Consider the following 14,127-nt stretch of genomic DNA (forward strand, 5'->3'; position numbering starts at 1 on the left):
ATTAAAATCTGTGGTTTGCTCTAATGTATGTATTTATATAATAAAGATAAAATGCTATCTTATAGAGAAATGTTTGAGATGCTCAACACTAACAGATCCAAAAATACAATTAACCAAAACATTATCTATACCTCTTTTGTTATCTGGACTGAATGTATTAAAGAAGCATAACTGGTAAGTATGTGTTAAATCACCTGAACACATGAGTACGTACCACCTGTATTCAGCTAGAAACTACAAAAGATATGCATAACCAATCAAACTGAAACTAATGTATATTTTATTTTCACCTTATTCCCAAAGCATAAAAACACATAGGTACACATGCAGCCGTATGATATTACAATCACAACAACAATAAGAAAAAAATGTATTCATCATATAAAAATAGAACGGTGTTTACAATATCTGCATTCAAGCCATTTTATCATTTAGCAATCCTCCTCTAGATCTCAAAATCAGTGCTCAGCATCCGATCAGTACCAACAAGAGACAGCTTGTCCTCATACACATCAACATACCCAAACGAATACGTACCCGGTGGACACTCCAAAGCAGCTTCAAGCGACCTATGATGAACCCCACGAGAATCAACAAAGTACCCACCTTTATGATCATGCCCCGACAAACAAACCTTAACAACATCATACTTGTGTATAACACTCATCACTTCATCAAAATTCCACAACAAAGCAGCACTGGACGCACAACCAGGGCTCATAGGCACATGCCCGCAGACAATAACTCTCTGATTCAGCTCCGTCGCATCCTTAAGCACACCGTCCAGCCACTCCAGCTGCTTCTCCCCAACGCCTCCGTTATACTTAACAAACCTCCTCTCAACACCCACAAGCCCCTCGGGGCTGTTTTTCTCCGAGTTCGGGTTCTTCTCCTCAAGTATCTTCAACGCAGCCATCGTCTTGGGGTGATCCTCAGGCCAACCAACAGCACTGATGTCATACCCATCTAAGACCACGACTCTATACTCAGGCGTAGGCGAAAACTCGTAGTAAGCATTGTTATCACCATCACGAGAAGGGATGTTGAGCAAAGGAAGCAGCTCTCGGCGTGGGAGGTTGTAGAGGCAGTGGTTGCCTATCATGTGGTAGACAGGACCTTTGAATTTTTGGAATTCGTTGACGAGTTTCTTGGTGGCGGATAAAGATTGGTCCTTGGGACAGAACCCGTCGACGATGTCACCCATGTTGATGACGAATTTGAGGTGGCCGTGTTGGTTCCAGGCTTGGACAGCTTTTTGTAGGACGAGGATGCTGTTTCTGTAGTATCGAGGCGTGCCTAAGAAGGAGCGTCCGTCTGGAATGTCGGCGTATTGGACGTCGGCGATGACACCGAAGGAGAAGAGAGGTTGTGTGGTTACAGAACCCATCGTGAACTTGTCTGAACATAAAAAAAAAAATATTATGCAAACACATGACAAGTGAGGATTAAAAGATTTGTGAGAACTTAGATTATATGCAAAACGGGATAGAAAGAGTGTACATCTGTGACCAGAAGTTTCTGCTATATTTTTTCTAACAGTTGGTAGAATTAAATCACAAATCAAAGGATGGAGGAGACTGCAATTGAAGTTATTTTCGGAATAAGAATCATTAATTCATCAATGCTCGATCTCACGCAAGATTGTGAAACGGAGACGGAAGCTGTTGTAAGAGAAATTAACAAACAGCATTATGGTAGACAAAGGACTTACAACTGTATAGCTTTGCGAGATTTGTCTTCAGTTAGGATCGGTCAGAGCTACCAGCGGAGGTGCGTCGGAATCGGAGAGGATACGGAAGGTATTCTGTTTCTTATTTGCAAATCGTGTAGTTTTTCTCTCTCTGATGGAAAAAAACTACATGATGTCTCGTCCCGTTAATTAAGTACAAGTTTCTTTGCGTAACGCCTCATCAAATGGGGCCTGCCAGAGTTTTAATAAACTAAACAAAAATTAGGGTGAGTAAAGTTTATTTTATTCATTTAATTTTCTTGTCATTTGGCTGGCTCATTGATCAATATGAATACGTTTACTCCATATACGCGGCAGCTTATAATAATTTCAATGAAAATAATACATTCATTTTCTGGCTCTTTATTGTCCATGTTACACAGTTAGATTAATGTACCTTGAACTCGGACGATAAACGAACAAAAACTTTATGAAACAAAGATGATAGACAAATAATCGCTCTTCACTTCAAAATAGAGTGATTCAAAGCATTTGTTTTAATTAATAATATCAGAATTCGTAGAGGGTTGTCACGTAACACCATTCGTAAAGGTTTTACTAGATATTACTACTACAAACATACATCTCACTATATACAACACTCCTCGTCGTCGAATTCAAGGTCACGTCGTCATCTTCTCCTTGCGAAAAAAGGATGCCTCAATGCTTCACGAGCGGTCAGTCTTTCTGCCGGATCAAACCTAAGCAGCCCTTGCACCATGTTTATCAAATCTCCCGCCGAATGGTCCACATGTTGCATTATCAGATTCTGCAACGACACACACACATGAACTTTGTCAGCAACACAGATGAGCTGAAACGTTAGTAACACTTCGCTAAATCAAACACTTGACGAACCTGAAGCCTGGGAAGCTTCAATACTGCTTTAAGGCTGTCTCTTGAGGTTGCCCCATCGGGCCAATCTAAACGACCTCTTCTCACATATTTCTCTGCGTGTCGGCTTTATAACACACCAAAAAGAACAAACTACAGTTAAACACCCGGCCATATAGATGGCTGCGGATAGGATCACTTCAGAGCATTTGTTTGATTTTTTTTTACTCACTCCACTTTCTTCAGCATTTGCTGAGGAAGCGGCCCAAGAACACGCTCCATCATCGCTAGATGCTCCAGGTTTTCATGTGTTTGGAACAATGCTTCTCCCTACAAATTACAAAAATCTTTCGATTAAGAAAAAAGGGAAATACATACCCCAACATACATTAACAATCAAGTACTTCAGGTACATACCGTGCACAGCTCCACTATGATACATCCAATGCTCCAAACATCACAAGGATAACTCCAGCCAAGACCTACCACACAAACCAAGTATCTCCATCAGTTTGAAATTATTGGAAGCTAGAATTTACATGACTTGTTTCACAACAAGAGCTACTCACCTAAAATGACTTCTGGTGCCCTGTAATGTCTAGTTGATACAATGTAGCTCTGTTCCTGTCGCTCATAAGTTGTGCTACCAAAATCAATAACCTTTATTGCACTTGATTTAGGCACTCGTTTATAGGAAACATCCCTCTGTAATCTGGAACCCTGCAGCAGAAAACACAATCAATTTCCTTTAGTACATTACTACTTGGCCACACTAAGGACACATACAGATCCATTAGAAACTATACCTTGTACTCGGGAATTTTCACATAGTCTGAGGAGACTAACAGAATATTTTCTGGCTTCAGGTCCGTATGAATCATGCGCAAGTCATGCATAACTGCAAAATTAGACAAACCCAAGAGAGAGGAAAAAGCTTTAATGGAAAGAGCATAATCTCTAAAACTTTTATGTAACCATCTCAATGACAAGCAAAACAAAGATGAAAATGCAAGAGCAAGTAGATTGAAAAGACAGCAAAGACTACACACATGCTACACATTCCAAGAGTTGCCAGCCAATCTCACGGACAAGATCAATGGGAAAGGAGCGATAATTGTTTTTCCGAAGAAAATCGTATAAACTTGATCCAAGCTTCTCAAACACCTGTTTCATCCATTTAAATCCATCCACAAAACTTTAACCCCAAACATTTCCCAAGCTGGGAAAAATCATAGGCATCTCAAAATTTGACTAAAACACTTACGATACATATATGGTTACGATAGTCAAACCAGTTCCGAATTTGTACACAACTGCAAAGAATAAAATGATTTAACCTTTGCAAAAAAAAAACTTGAGAAACTATGCCTCACCCAATCAGATTTGTGATTTATGGTTGCATGATTAAAAAAAGTCAACAGATGATACTCACCGATTGCCACCTTTGTCATGTTTACCAAGCTGCTGAAGCATCTCAATTTCAATCATAGCCGCCTCCCGGTACTTCTTCACTCCACGAACAATTTTCACTGCCACCATCTCTTTCCTCTCCCTATCCCAACATTCTAACACTTGACCAAAGGTACCTACAAGGATTCCACATTTGAATAAGATACGAGTACAACACTGGAACCTGTGAAAACTATAAAGTAGTACAACAAACATATATTCATACCTTCTCCCATCTTGCTATATATTTTATCTGCAAAAACAGAAAGACCACAGACAAATCAGAACAATGAATTAGAAACCAATATTACAAATTAATTATTTCTTCAAAGCACTGGATACTGTTTAACAAGCACAACACCTAAGTTTATTCAAAGCCACTATAAGGTTAATTTGATTATTATCAAAAGAGTTTTTTTTTTTGTTGGTAATGGAAAAGTGTGATTACAGCGTGGGGTTAAGTCATCTCCCAGTTCAAACATGTAATGTCCATCCTTGTCATCTTCACGCCACGGGGGAGAATCATTACGAGCAACAGTCTTAACAGAAAGAGAAGAGCTACTAATCTCCGAAGGAGCTCCAAAGCTTGACAAATTCCCAATCTCTTGTCCACAAAACATTCCTACCTGAGCCTACACAATATTCATGTACCTTAACATATACAGATGAATACCTCCCTCTTATCCTTCTACTGCCTAAATCTATCTTTACATCTCAACACAAACATCCAAATCCAAACAATCAAGGTACATCGATCATGGCCAAATCTGATTGATAGATCTGATTGAATCCGATAGAATAACATGAGAATTGGTGTTTTCACAGATCCGGAAGAATCAATATAATTATATAGATCGATTATAAAATTTGAAGATAACAAAAAAAATCGAAGATCCGAAAGGAATCAAAGAAAAAACATAAAGTTACGATTCGTAGATTAAGGAGGTGGATAGATCTATACCTTAGGCGCTGTAGGCAACACGTCCCAGCCGAGACGCGCTCTCTTTCGGGGACGGCGATCCATGTGTGTGTGAGGAAACTCGTGAACGCGCTCCATCTCCATAATCACAGATTCGAACGGATCGAGTAAAGAGAAAACTAATAGGATGATTTTTTTCAGAGAGCCAAACGGCGATGGAGATAAGCTTTTGGGTAAAACAGAATCGTGGTCTAACCCTAGTTTTAAACCAGAGGCGAAAGAGAAGCAGTCGGGAACGATCTCGACCGTCCACGTGTAAGAACGTAGTGTAACCAGGGTTAGTTAGAACTTGCGCGCTGGAATTAACTAGAGTTGGGTTGGCGCAATTATTGATGGGGGAATATGCTAAATGAAAAACAGCAAGAAGTGTTTTAGGTTTGTCTTAAAACGACTTGCAGTTTAGATGGAATAAAGATTTTTTTAATTATCTTGTCTTTTCCCCAGCCGAATATTCCGAAACTCCCTCTTCACATTCATAACTTTTTTGAAAATTTGGTCAACAGAAACTGAAGATTTTCCAAAATTTAAAGATTTTTCTTTTTCAGTATCTCAATTTCAACTACTCTATCTCAAAAACTACAATCTTCAACAGAAATTTACAGTTTTTTTTGTGAAGAGAAGCAGTACAACCACACGGAGCTTTGGTTACAGAGAGAGTCCTAGTGACCTCTTAACTCCTGAATATAATGACCAAGTTGCTGAGCACCAAGGAACAAGGCATCCGCAGCCAGAATTACCCCAAACTACAAAACATGACATGAGACCACTACTCAATAGAGGAATAATAATTGACAACAAACAACAAGAGAGATTTTGGAAACAAAGAAACTCACCAGACGAGCAGTAAATACTAAACGGTACCCCCAACCTTCTTTCGCAGCTTGAGCTCTTTGTTGGTCTGTCCAACTGCAACCAAAAGGATCTATAAGCATAATGCCATTTGCTGATGATGTACAAGAAACACATAATCCATGCTAGTTTTCTCCACATTGTCTTTGAGACCTTTAGCAATGAGTAAGTCTTGAGTAGCAGAAGAGAGAATTACCCGAGGAACTCAGAAAACCCCCCAATCCCAGCAAGCTTCAACGGCTGAGAACCTTCTGTGACTAGATCCTACTTCATGATGATTTACATAATCAATGAATTAGTCATCCATGTAGACTTTCTGATACGGACACGAAACTTTACAAGAAAAAAGTACAAAACAGAAAGCTGTAACAATTGTGATATAACCTCGTCTTCAGCAGACTCTAAACCGCCTTGCACCCAGAAAATATTCTGATATCCAGCATTAATAAGTAGCTCACAAGCAGCTAAGGATCTGACAAAAAAACAATTGTTGAATGAAGTATAAATTTTGAGAATCATTGAACAATAAGATGAACCCTGTGACTCACAGTTGTAATATCAACATACTAACTTAGATTAAGACTAACTTTCATTTGACAAAAAAAAACACACAAACTGAAAACACTCTCCACTGAAATTTGATTTGACTGCTGCTTGGGATCATTTGTCACAGAGAATGCTGATACTCTAAGACTATAGAAACTGTCATTTTTAATGTAATAATCTAATACTACTAGCTACCACTATGATACTAATTAATGTATCACATACCTCAATCCTTTTTGGCAAGCAACGATCAGCTCTGTTTCTTTTGGGAATTTCTCCTCAACCTTTGACAAGAAGAGCCTGGAAACGAAGTAGAAAAGTAAGAACGAAATAAGTATGTGAAATGAGATAGGTTAGCTTACTATCGTAGACATACTTATTGAAAGACAAAATAGGTGTACCACTCCACCATCCACCTGTAGAAGTGAAAACATGGTGAAGTCAGTGTCTACAACCGAGAGCAATATAATGAAATGAGTGTATTCAAGTTTCAGTCTATATTCTAGATGGGATTAGAAGATGATATACATTGTAAACATATATATAAGAGGACAATACTTTGTTGATCCAACATCACTAGAGCCAAAAGATCATATAATCATAGTGGTGAAGAAGAAGTACCCATAGCAAAACTGGTGACCTTTTTGGAAAGAGTTCCAGCGTCAAGGTTGTCTTCATTGTCGAAGATAGGAACCCAGTCAGAGCCTTTAACCCATGCCTTTTAAGAAAAAATACAACGAAAATAGAAGAACACATTAATGAAACACTATTGTCAAAGAGTATTATGATATCTGACTAACATTGCTCAATAAGACGCATCAAAATGAGGAATAGCGACAATGCTCATAGACCCCAAACTAAACTTAAGAGAACATTACATGCTATGGTAAGAGATACTAGTCATTTCTTTACAATAACATGGCCATTTAATGGTGAAGGTAGAGGCAATCATCATCTATGGATAAGTTCCAAACAGCATAGTAAATGACCCAAAACACGCGAATGTTACCTTGTTACGCTCGCTAGAAGGACGGACATCGAGAAGAGGTTTGTTTGAAAGCTGAATAGCATAGCCTGCTTCTCTTGGTGTCAGAAGCTTCACCTTTCCTTCTCTTAACTACACAAACAATAAGATCATTGTGTGCCACAATAACTCAGATGTTCCAATTTTTAAGACAAATATGCAAAAAAGAGGAACTTACCAAACCATCCCAACGCTTCTTAGCAGCAGCCATGTCTCTCATTTGCTTCAGATCAATATCTTCATCAACAGCTTGCATCTTAACAACACCTACTCTCTAACCATTCACAGTTTCAAACAAACAAACAAACAATGAGCCAAACAATAAAGAGAGTCAAATTCGACTTTCGCATTCCCATTAACCAAATCAAATGCTGAAACGTGAAACTGAAACACTACAGAAACGATTGAAAGATATGGAGAATCGACAACTTACAGAGCGGCGAACAGTGGACAGAGATGTTCTTCCTGTGGCGAAACTAACTGAAGATGACATTGAAGAGGTCATCCTCGAGCTCTGTTTTCTGTAAAGACTAGAACCAGAAGCTAACAGAGGATTTAGAATAGGAAAGGATAGAGACTCCATGCTTTAGAGGTTATGAGCTTTTTCAGCGAGCGGAACAGAGAAGGGATGAGACTTTGATTATCCAGGAAATCTCATCAACTTCGAGTAGTAAAAGTCGAAAAGGATAAATCTTTGAAGAAAAAAGAGATATTCAGTTTCGGGCTATTGGACCGATGATTAGTTTCGGCTTCATCGAAACATTCTTTTAGAAACCGATTCGGTTCTCTCAAACCAAAAGCTATATATCCACGACACGACCGCAAGTACTTTTACTTGTTTTGTTTTGTTTTGTTTAGAGTTTGGATAATTTTAAATATTTACATTTTGGGAAGCCTAGGAAGAGGGGACCAATATGTATGGGCCAAGAGAAGCCCATTTACATAATCTTTAAGCATACTCCCTCCGAAAACAACTTCCACATTGACTTACCATATAACCAATGTTTCTTAAACCGAACCTAAGTATTTGAATTATGGTTTAAAATGGTTTGAGTTTGAATCTGGTTCACAGATTATATAAAACTAGAGATTTTTTTCCGCGCTTCCCGCGGATTGTGTCTTATAAATTTATTTTATTTATAATATTATTTGTCGGTTTTTTTCTTTTACATTAACTTCTTATTTTTCCAATGTTAGTATTTTTTTTAATTTAAATTTATATGTTTATAATTTTTCATTTTTCTTGTTGTAGATGGAGAATTATATTTTTTATTGATGGTTTTTTTGTATGTGACATACACGTTTTGAAATTTTAAAAATAATGTTTTATATAGTACGATTAACACATTAAAGAAGAGAAACATATTCATGCACATTTTACACAGGTTTTATATGCATAATTTTAAACATTATATATGTATATATTATAAGTTTGAAACATGTAAATGCTTTCTAAAGCTAAATACTTGTTCTGAGTTTACATAACTTATCGAAAGTTTTATCTCTTTTTAAATTCAAATCACAGAAAAAATATCAAAAAGTCAGTATAGATGGATTTTTTGGGCTTCTAAATCAACACTGAAAAATTACATGAATCAGATAACAACAGTTTTATAAAGAACTGGATAAAATTTGACCGAGCCAAAGATTTTCACACAATATGTTCTTTCTTCTTTAAATTGCGAAAAGCCTATAGGCACAAGAAAAAAAATCATAATTTTTGTTTTCACTTATATAACATTTCTTTTCCTTTACACACATAGTTTATTACACTGCTATAAGTAATGGAGAACTCTATTCATATAAGATTCACATATATGCATTTTGACAAAGAAGAATTTTAGCCATCTTAAGTTTCGGAATGGACCAACTTCAGTCATATACACTATATTTCTCTATGATTCAAATCTTACAATTTTAATATATGTGCAGATTTCCATGTGAAAAAGCATGCACGCCATCTATCATTCAACCTATTACTTTTTTCCAAAGTAAATACTATAATCCTCGTTTGGTTAGCTCCACAAACTAATCTCTTTGGATCAGTTTACTAAAAAATATGGATACTAATGTCAGAAAAGAATATAAACACTATCAACAACAAATATTGGCACAAGACTATTTGGTTTAAGGAACATATTCCACGTAATGCGTTTATATCATGGCTGGCTTTGCGGAGAAGACTGCCAACCAAGGATCGTTTGAGGCGTTGGGGGTTAAATGTCTCAGGAACGTGTGTCTTTTGTAATCTGGAAATAGAGACTCACCATCATCTCTTCTTTGAGTGCTCTTTCTCTCGCTTGATATGGGAGCCTTTTGCTGCTGAAGTTTGGATTTCTCCTCTGGCTGATCTACACTCTATTTCAGCCTGGATCAATCAACCTCGCGTCAATGCAGATGCACATGCTACTCTAGTCATTAAGCTCTACTTTCAGTCAGCCATCTACCTGCTGTGGAAAGAGCGTAATGCTCGTGTGTTCACAGCTGTCTCCTCACCTTCATCAGTCATCCTTGGCTCTTTCGACCGTATGATGCATGACCATCTCCTCTTTTACCCGGCAGGTTCTTCTTTCTCCTCTTCTCTACTTCTTTTTATCTTTCTTGTATGAGACCTCCTTAATGCTTTTTTTTACCTTGAGTTGTTGTTGGTTGTTTTTGTTTCCTTGCTGTAATAAGTTGTTTAAAAACAACAGTGTAACCTTTCAGAAAATGATAGTCTTAACATCTTATCAAAAAAAAACAACAAATATTGACTTATTTATGTGAATATATATTTTATTTTCAATCATTATAGTGGACGAAGATTCACCTCATCATACTCACCATTTTACCATTTTAATTACATAATTTTACATGAGCTTCTTCACCCTTTCCGGTTATTTTCTCTTTATTTATAACTACAACATAAAGTTATGAACTATATATATTATAAATTAATAATTTATTTACCCTTGAAATTTCTAGTAATATCAAAAGTCGTATGTTAGTTAATTGTTTTCTAAATGACGTCTATTTCTAATTTTTTTTGGATGAGAATATTTTTGGGCTGCGAGATTTTTCTTTACCTGGCCCACCGGCAAATATTTTAGCAGCCTATTATATATTTTTCTTTGGTTTTATAGCGTTCGGACCGGTCCGAATGGGATATTCAGTGATGTTACGTGATACAAATCAATGAGCATGGGCAATAGTTTTTTTCAAGTGACATGGCAGTTTGATAGGTGATGATTATTTTGCCTATGTGGCACCTCTAGAAAAGCTAGAATTTAGTTCCTTTTATATAGTAGGATGATTTATATATACAAATTTTAAAATAACTTTAGAAAATGTGATAAATAATTATAATAAACATCAAATATAAAACATTAAATAATTTTATTTTGTTCATCCAATTAATGGATTTTTTTAAAATTGTTTTGATCGTTTTTTTTTTCGGTTCAATAACTTTACAACCTAATTCAACTACTGGTCAGTTTAACAATTTTATGATCCAACCCAACTATAAGACGGTTTATTGTAGAATCTTGTTTAACTATCAGATCGGTCCGGTTCTAAAAATACTGCATATAACCAACAAGAAAGACATTATCAATGAACAATAAAAACCAGTCAAAAGTATTTTGTAGGAGCAGTCAGAGAATTTGACGAATTGGTTAAAATCTATTATCTGTTGATTCCTCAGAGAGACACAGAAACAAAAACTACAATACAAAACACATCCCAATAAAATTAAAATGAAAAAAACTCAAATACAAATCTTTAAACATCAAACCCCATTCTTTTCACTCGTTAATTCGGTTTCTGTCCAACCAATCCACACTCTTACGTGCTCTCTCCATCGGCTGAGACTTATCTCTGTATATGTCCACACTCCTCCTCGACCTCTCCATTTCCTCAAACGGAATCTTCAGCTTCTCAGGTCTCTCTATGTGGCTCAGCTTGTATCCTTGAAACTTCAGCCTGTCTACGCTTTTCCTCGGTTTTTCTCTTCCGTCTTTGCTCTTCTTCGGTGCATCTACGCTATGCCGAGGAGGGTGTTCGCACCCTCCTTCCATGCTTCTTCTTGAGAAAGAACTGTTCCTTTTCGATGCGGATTTCTCCACAGCGCACACAAACTTCTTGAGATGGCCAATGTACTCGGGAAAGAGTTCGAGATCGCAGTGGTTCCCGCCTTTGAGCCATAACGGTTCGTATTTCTCTTGGCAGAGTTCCCAGAGCTGCTTCCCGTGTGAGAAGTCAACCACATCATCCGCCGTTCCCTGCAGATCAAGAATCTTTCACCATAAAACTTATGATTGAACAAAGGGTCCATACCATACAAGAAAGAACTGAAACTTACATGGATCACGAGGACAGGACACCTCACCAGCGAGATCTTGTCAATGTTCTGAAGAAGAAGATGATCAAACAAAAGGCTGTCAAAGTAGGAAACATTATGCAAAGAAACCAAAAAGGGTATTATGATGCTTACCTTGTATATGTCAAACCAATAAGTTCGCTTAACGGAATACATGACTCTAAGCCCTGAAAGAATTGGACTATGGAGAATAGAAGCTCTTAGCCGAGGCAAACGTGCAGCTAGGTCGACGGTCGGACCACTACCAACAGATTGACCGTATAGGATAATGTTCTCCTGCTTTGCTCCATAGTTCTCTTCCAGACATTTGTAAGCAGCTTCGATATCAGCATAAGTATTTTGCTCGCTGGGCTGCAACAAAACAGAGATTTATGTTCGCAGTGTAGATGGGACCAACATAACTAAAGAGAGGCTTAGGATATGTGGTTACTCACCTTCCCTGATGATTGGCCATACCCTGAATAGTCATACCTGTAAACACCACAACATATTTAGAGGAATTAATAAGTGGAAACTGTGAACTTAGGGAAGTAAATCCTACTAGATTCCAATTCAATTTTAAGACAAGACAGAACAACAAGGTTTATAGTTTATGCTTTGTATGAGCCAAAAAGGTGTTTCATCAAAGAGTTACATTTTTGGCATTTCAATACTTTGCCTTCAGAAACAGATCTGAAATGTCTAGAAATTTTAAGTTTTTGCCTAAAGACCATTGATGTCAACAACACAACCGAAACATCAAACTCAAACCCACATTTTTGTCTCCAAGGACTATTGTAGATCTCGATTAAGAACAACAAACCATAAAGACAAAATCTTCCATAAACAACAAGACTTTTCAAGTAAATTCCTAAAACTTCCAGAAGATTATCAGCTTCAACACACTAAAATCAATTTAATTCAACCAAAACCTTAAGCAGAGTTCAGCGATGAGATTATCAGCATTGAGAGCACACAACTATTCTAGATTCTGCATCTGGAAGCTTCAAATCTACTAAAACAGAGCAATTAAAAAAAAATCAAAACTTTCTCAGAAAGATCTGTACTAATAAATTAAAATCCAGCTTCAGCATCAGCAAGAGAACACAAAAGAAAAAAAAAAGGGAACTAACCCCATCAAATTGACGCGGAGGTGAATACTAAGCTCGATGAAGAGCTCGTACATCTGACCAATATCAGCAGCATTCCCGTGCGAATACAGAAGAGTCGTAACGGCCATAGGGTACCTGATGTACATGGCCACGATCTCCGTGCCACGCCGCGTGGGGAGACGCAAAACGTCGACGTTTTCTCGGTGAGGAAAAGGGTCCATGAGCAGAAGCTCCGTTGCTTCGTCTCTGATGATCTTGTACGACGGCGGATTCGGCGGAAAGAAGGCTAACTTCGCCGCCATTGATGATGTCACACCTCCCATATCTCCAAGTTAAGTCCTTTTCTCTCTCTGTAAGTCTCTGTAAAGTGTATAATAATAATAATAATAAGTGAAGAAGTAGTAGCTGGAGTTGTTTCAGAGAAGAAGACGAAGCTGGTGATGATTGCTACGAAACATTCCTTCTCTTACTTTTTTTTTTTTAGAGAGACGAGAGCTGATGACCGGTGACCGATTTGAACCTTCTTCATATTCTTGTTTTCAACGTAAAAAATTTTAATCTTAGTTTTAAAAAAAGTTTAAAACTTTATTATTATCGAGAACTAAAATGGGGATCTTGTCTGTATTGAGACTCTAAAAACAAAACCCTTGTTCCGGAATTTATTTATTTTTAATATTAACAGTTTTACATCTTTCAACATATAAATTAACAAACTCAAATATATTTCCATTAGTTTATTTCACTATTCGTAATTATTTTCAAATGTTACGGTTATATATTCTAACTATATATTTAATTTAGCTTAAGAGAAAAAAATATTAGAATGCTATTTTGTAGTAAAAAATATGTAATAATTCTAACCTACGAGTTATCCTAGTGCTTAGCCTTATAAGTAACTCATGAGAGCATGTGTGATCTCACATGGATAAACATCATAGAGTCCATTACAAGTAAAAAAAAGATTCTAAAGTCACAAGTTTGTGTAGCTTAGATTTGTTTTCTGCAATGTTTTAATGAAAGAAAAGAACTTTTGGGGCTACTATTCAAATTTTTAAGATACATGTATAAATGAATTTTACAGGTTGTAGAGTTTGAGGGTACACGTGGATGGTTGGTTGCCCTTGAAAGAATTTACTGGCAGCATCATGGGTTAGGAGGATGGGGACCAATCATCCATCCCTCCAACCTTTTTCTTTTTGCCGTCAAATTTTTATATTTACATCCTCTCTGTTTTTTTGTCAACTATAATAAGTCTTATTATGTAGCTTT

General features: G+C 37.0%; 4 protein-coding genes across 8 annotated transcripts; all 4 read right to left on the reverse strand.

Annotated features, from left to right (window-relative positions):
* Nucleotides 1-257: 257 nt before the first annotated feature.
* LOC111198217 (manganese-dependent ADP-ribose/CDP-alcohol diphosphatase-like) lies at nt 258-1,905 on the reverse strand. Of its 2 annotated transcripts, none has more exons than XM_022716675.2 (2): nt 1,712-1,905; nt 258-1,398 (listed from the first exon to the last, which is right to left on the reverse strand). In XM_022716675.2, the coding sequence occupies exon 2, from the start codon at nt 1,385-1,387 to the stop codon at nt 446-448; it is 942 nt and encodes a 313-aa protein (XP_022572396.2). In that variant the 5' UTR covers nt 1,388-1,398; nt 1,712-1,905; the 3' UTR covers nt 258-445. The 2 variants fall into 2 exon arrangements, with proteins under 2 accessions (XP_022572396.2, XP_022572397.2); XM_022716676.2 differs by lacking the exon at nt 1,712-1,905 and adding an exon at nt 1,501-1,703.
* Nucleotides 1,906-2,208: 303 nt separating this feature from the next.
* Nucleotides 2,209-5,231, reverse strand: LOC106442256 (serine/threonine-protein kinase AFC2). Of its 4 annotated transcripts, XM_013883961.3 has the most exons (12): nt 4,974-5,231; nt 4,461-4,644; nt 4,239-4,265; nt 3,996-4,149; nt 3,828-3,876; nt 3,613-3,727; nt 3,370-3,461; nt 3,133-3,283; nt 2,981-3,045; nt 2,796-2,893; nt 2,588-2,690; nt 2,209-2,498 (listed from the first exon to the last, which is right to left on the reverse strand). In XM_013883961.3, exons 1-12 carry the CDS (start codon nt 5,073-5,075, stop codon nt 2,361-2,363), a joined length of 1,278 nt encoding a protein of 425 aa, XP_013739415.1. In that variant the 5' UTR covers nt 5,076-5,231; the 3' UTR covers nt 2,209-2,360. The 4 variants fall into 4 exon arrangements, with proteins under 4 accessions (XP_013739415.1, XP_013739421.1, XP_048597708.1 ...); XM_013883967.3 differs by lacking the exon at nt 4,461-4,644 and having other exon boundaries at nt 4,974-5,187; XM_048741751.1 differs by lacking the exons at nt 3,613-3,727; nt 3,828-3,876; nt 4,461-4,644 and having other exon boundaries at nt 4,974-5,187.
* A 256-nt stretch (nt 5,232-5,487) lies between these two features.
* Nucleotides 5,488-8,217, reverse strand: LOC106442286 (rhodanese-like domain-containing protein 11, chloroplastic). Its single transcript, XM_048741761.1, has 10 exons — nt 7,844-8,217; nt 7,589-7,684; nt 7,396-7,503; nt 7,008-7,104; nt 6,763-6,802; nt 6,612-6,686; nt 6,225-6,312; nt 6,037-6,104; nt 5,825-5,897; nt 5,488-5,734 (listed from the first exon to the last, which is right to left on the reverse strand). The coding sequence occupies exons 1-10, from the start codon at nt 7,991-7,993 to the stop codon at nt 5,651-5,653; spliced, it is 879 nt and encodes a 292-aa protein (XP_048597718.1). The 5' UTR covers nt 7,994-8,217; the 3' UTR covers nt 5,488-5,650.
* Nucleotides 8,218-11,050: 2,833 nt separating this feature from the next.
* Nucleotides 11,051-13,367, reverse strand: LOC106442305 (alpha/beta hydrolase domain-containing protein 17B). The gene is made up of 5 exons (XM_013884009.3): nt 12,880-13,367; nt 12,202-12,238; nt 11,882-12,118; nt 11,750-11,797; nt 11,051-11,669 (listed from the first exon to the last, which is right to left on the reverse strand). Exons 1-5 carry the CDS (start codon nt 13,179-13,181, stop codon nt 11,193-11,195), a joined length of 1,101 nt encoding a protein of 366 aa, XP_013739463.1. The 5' UTR covers nt 13,182-13,367; the 3' UTR covers nt 11,051-11,192.
* Between the last annotated feature and the right edge of the window lie 760 nt (nt 13,368-14,127).

The sequence above is a fragment of the Brassica napus genome, chromosome A1, assembly GCF_020379485.1.
Source record: "Brassica napus cultivar Da-Ae chromosome A1, Da-Ae, whole genome shotgun sequence".
Taxonomy (NCBI): domain Eukaryota; kingdom Viridiplantae; phylum Streptophyta; class Magnoliopsida; order Brassicales; family Brassicaceae; genus Brassica; species Brassica napus.

What these genes read in the sequence shown, in the direction of transcription:
- LOC106442256 (XM_013883961.3), bottom strand. Translation starts at nt 5,075, where the DNA reads ATGGAGATGGAGCGCGTTCACGAGTTTCCTCACACACACATGGATCGC. An exon ending in ATCGTAACCATATATGTATC is followed by an intron (nt 3,728 to 3,827) that starts GTAAGTGTTTTA and finishes TGGATGAAACAG; the next exon opens with GTGTTTGAGAAGCTTGGATC. An exon ending in GGCACCAGAAGTCATTTTAG is followed by an intron (nt 3,046 to 3,132) that starts GTGAGTAGCTCT and finishes TTTGTGTGGTAG; the next exon opens with GTCTTGGCTGGAGTTATCCT.
- LOC111198217 (XM_022716675.2), bottom strand. Translation starts at nt 1,387, where the DNA reads ATGGGTTCTGTAACCACACAACCTCTCTTCTCCTTCGGTGTCATCGCC.
- LOC106442286 (XM_048741761.1), bottom strand. Translation starts at nt 7,993, where the DNA reads ATGGAGTCTCTATCCTTTCCTATTCTAAATCCTCTGTTAGCTTCTGGT. An exon ending in CTTCTAGCGAGCGTAACAAG is followed by an intron (nt 7,105 to 7,395) that starts GTAACATTCGCG and finishes TTTTCTTAAAAG; the next exon opens with GCATGGGTTAAAGGCTCTGA. An exon ending in TAGAGTCTGCTGAAGACGAG is followed by an intron (nt 6,105 to 6,224) that starts GTTATATCACAA and finishes ATCATGAAGTAG; the next exon opens with GATCTAGTCACAGAAGGTTC.
- LOC106442305 (XM_013884009.3), bottom strand. Translation starts at nt 13,181, where the DNA reads ATGGGAGGTGTGACATCATCAATGGCGGCGAAGTTAGCCTTCTTTCCG. An exon ending in ATTGGTTTGACATATACAAG is followed by an intron (nt 11,798 to 11,881) that starts GTAAGCATCATA and finishes CTTCTTCTTCAG; the next exon opens with AACATTGACAAGATCTCGCT. An exon ending in GTCCTGTCCTCGTGATCCAT is followed by an intron (nt 11,670 to 11,749) that starts GTAAGTTTCAGT and finishes CTTGATCTGCAG; the next exon opens with GGAACGGCGGATGATGTGGT.